We start from the raw sequence: 1,256 nt of genomic DNA on the forward strand, positions 1-1,256 counted from the left end.
GCTGGGAAAAAAGAGAGAAAATACGAGACAAATTGCAGTTGCGTCGCAAAAACATCACATCCTGTTGTGTAACCCTCGCACCTCCCATGGCGTGTCGTTCTGCTTGTTTTATCAGGAGCTCAAAGACCTTTGCTTGTCCTCGTAACACGAGCCAGGAGCCAGGACCTTTTGTCACATAAACTCTGAACTTGGGGCGACTCCAGCAGCGGGTTCGTGAAACCCGAGTTTCCGTCTCTCTTTGACATCTTCATTCACGCATTTCGTCTTTATCTGCCTGTCGCTCTGCCTCTGTCACTGCCTCTCCCTCTCTCTCTGTCTCTGTCTCTGTCTGTCGCTGTCTCTGTCTGTCTGTCTGTCTGTCTCTCTCTCTCTCTCTCTCTTTGTCTCTCACTCTCTCTCTGTCTCTCTCTGTGTCTCTCTGTCTCTCTCTCTCTCTCTCACTCACTTTCTCTCACTCTCCTTGTCTGTTTGACTGCTCTCTCTCTCTCTCTCTCTCTCTCTCTCTCTCTCTCTCTCTCTCTCTCTCTCTTTTTTTTTTTTTCTTAACATTTCCTTACCCTCCCTCAAAAAAGTCTACCTGGCTATCTAACGATCTATCTGTCTATGTATCTTGCTATCTCTTCTATCGCTCCGTCTTATTTCTCTCTTATGTTCTTATCGCTTTCTAGTTTCTCTCTCTCTCTCTCTCTCTCTCTCTCTTCTCTTACTCACTCTCTTTCACCCTCCTTGTCTTTTTCACTGCCCCATTTCCGTTTTTGTTTTTTCTCCAAACTACTTCTCTCTGTCTTCCTTGTCTTTTTCGTTTGCTCGTTCTTTTAGACCATGATAATTTTGTCTCAACTCATGCGCACCTACTCTGTCTGACTGTCTGTCTGTTTGTCAATCTGTTTGTCTGCCTGTCTGCCTGTCTGTCTTGATCTCTCTGTATTTATATATCTCTCTTATTCTGTCTATCTCTCTCAAGTCACACATAAACGTACGCACGCACACACACACACACACACACACACACACACACACGACAGCTTCTAATACAACTACTACCTGCACTGAATCACACTCACTAATCAAATCTCCTGTCTTCACACTGAAGTAATGCCAATTATATGCCCTAGTTGGCCACCAAATACAATTATGATTAAGGAGGCGAACCTTTTGAACAAAATGAGATATTCTGTGATAAGATCGTGTTCTCTTTCTCTCTCTCTCTCTCTCTCTCTCTCTCTCTCTCTCTCTCTCTCTCTCTCTCTCTCTCT

The 1,256-nt window shown here is 44.3% G+C and overlaps 2 protein-coding genes across 2 annotated transcripts in view; both read right to left on the reverse strand.

Moving 5' to 3' along the window:
- The window catches only part of LOC106012771, a gene marked incomplete at its 3' end in the record, with an annotated part of 64,628 nt that overhangs the window by 17,009 nt on the left and 46,363 nt on the right, over positions 1 to 1,256 (reverse strand).
- LOC118478322 (U1 small nuclear ribonucleoprotein 70 kDa-like) overlaps positions 356 to 1,256 on the reverse strand; it is a gene marked incomplete at its 3' end in the record, with an annotated part of 2,995 nt that continues 2,094 nt past the window's right edge. Inside the window, exons 2-5 of the mRNA XM_035971750.1 lie at positions 1,189 to 1,254; positions 776 to 817; positions 679 to 697; positions 356 to 424 (exon numbers count right to left, since the gene is read on the reverse strand). Coding sequence (XP_035827643.1) covers positions 356 to 424; positions 679 to 697; positions 776 to 817; positions 1,189 to 1,254 — 196 coding nt within the window. The remainder of the gene's footprint in view (positions 425 to 678; positions 698 to 775; positions 818 to 1,188; positions 1,255 to 1,256) is intronic.

This window comes from Aplysia californica, unplaced genomic scaffold (genome assembly GCF_000002075.1).
Source record: "Aplysia californica isolate F4 #8 unplaced genomic scaffold, AplCal3.0 scaffold00491, whole genome shotgun sequence".
Taxonomy (NCBI): Eukaryota; Metazoa; Mollusca; class Gastropoda; order Aplysiida; family Aplysiidae; genus Aplysia; species Aplysia californica.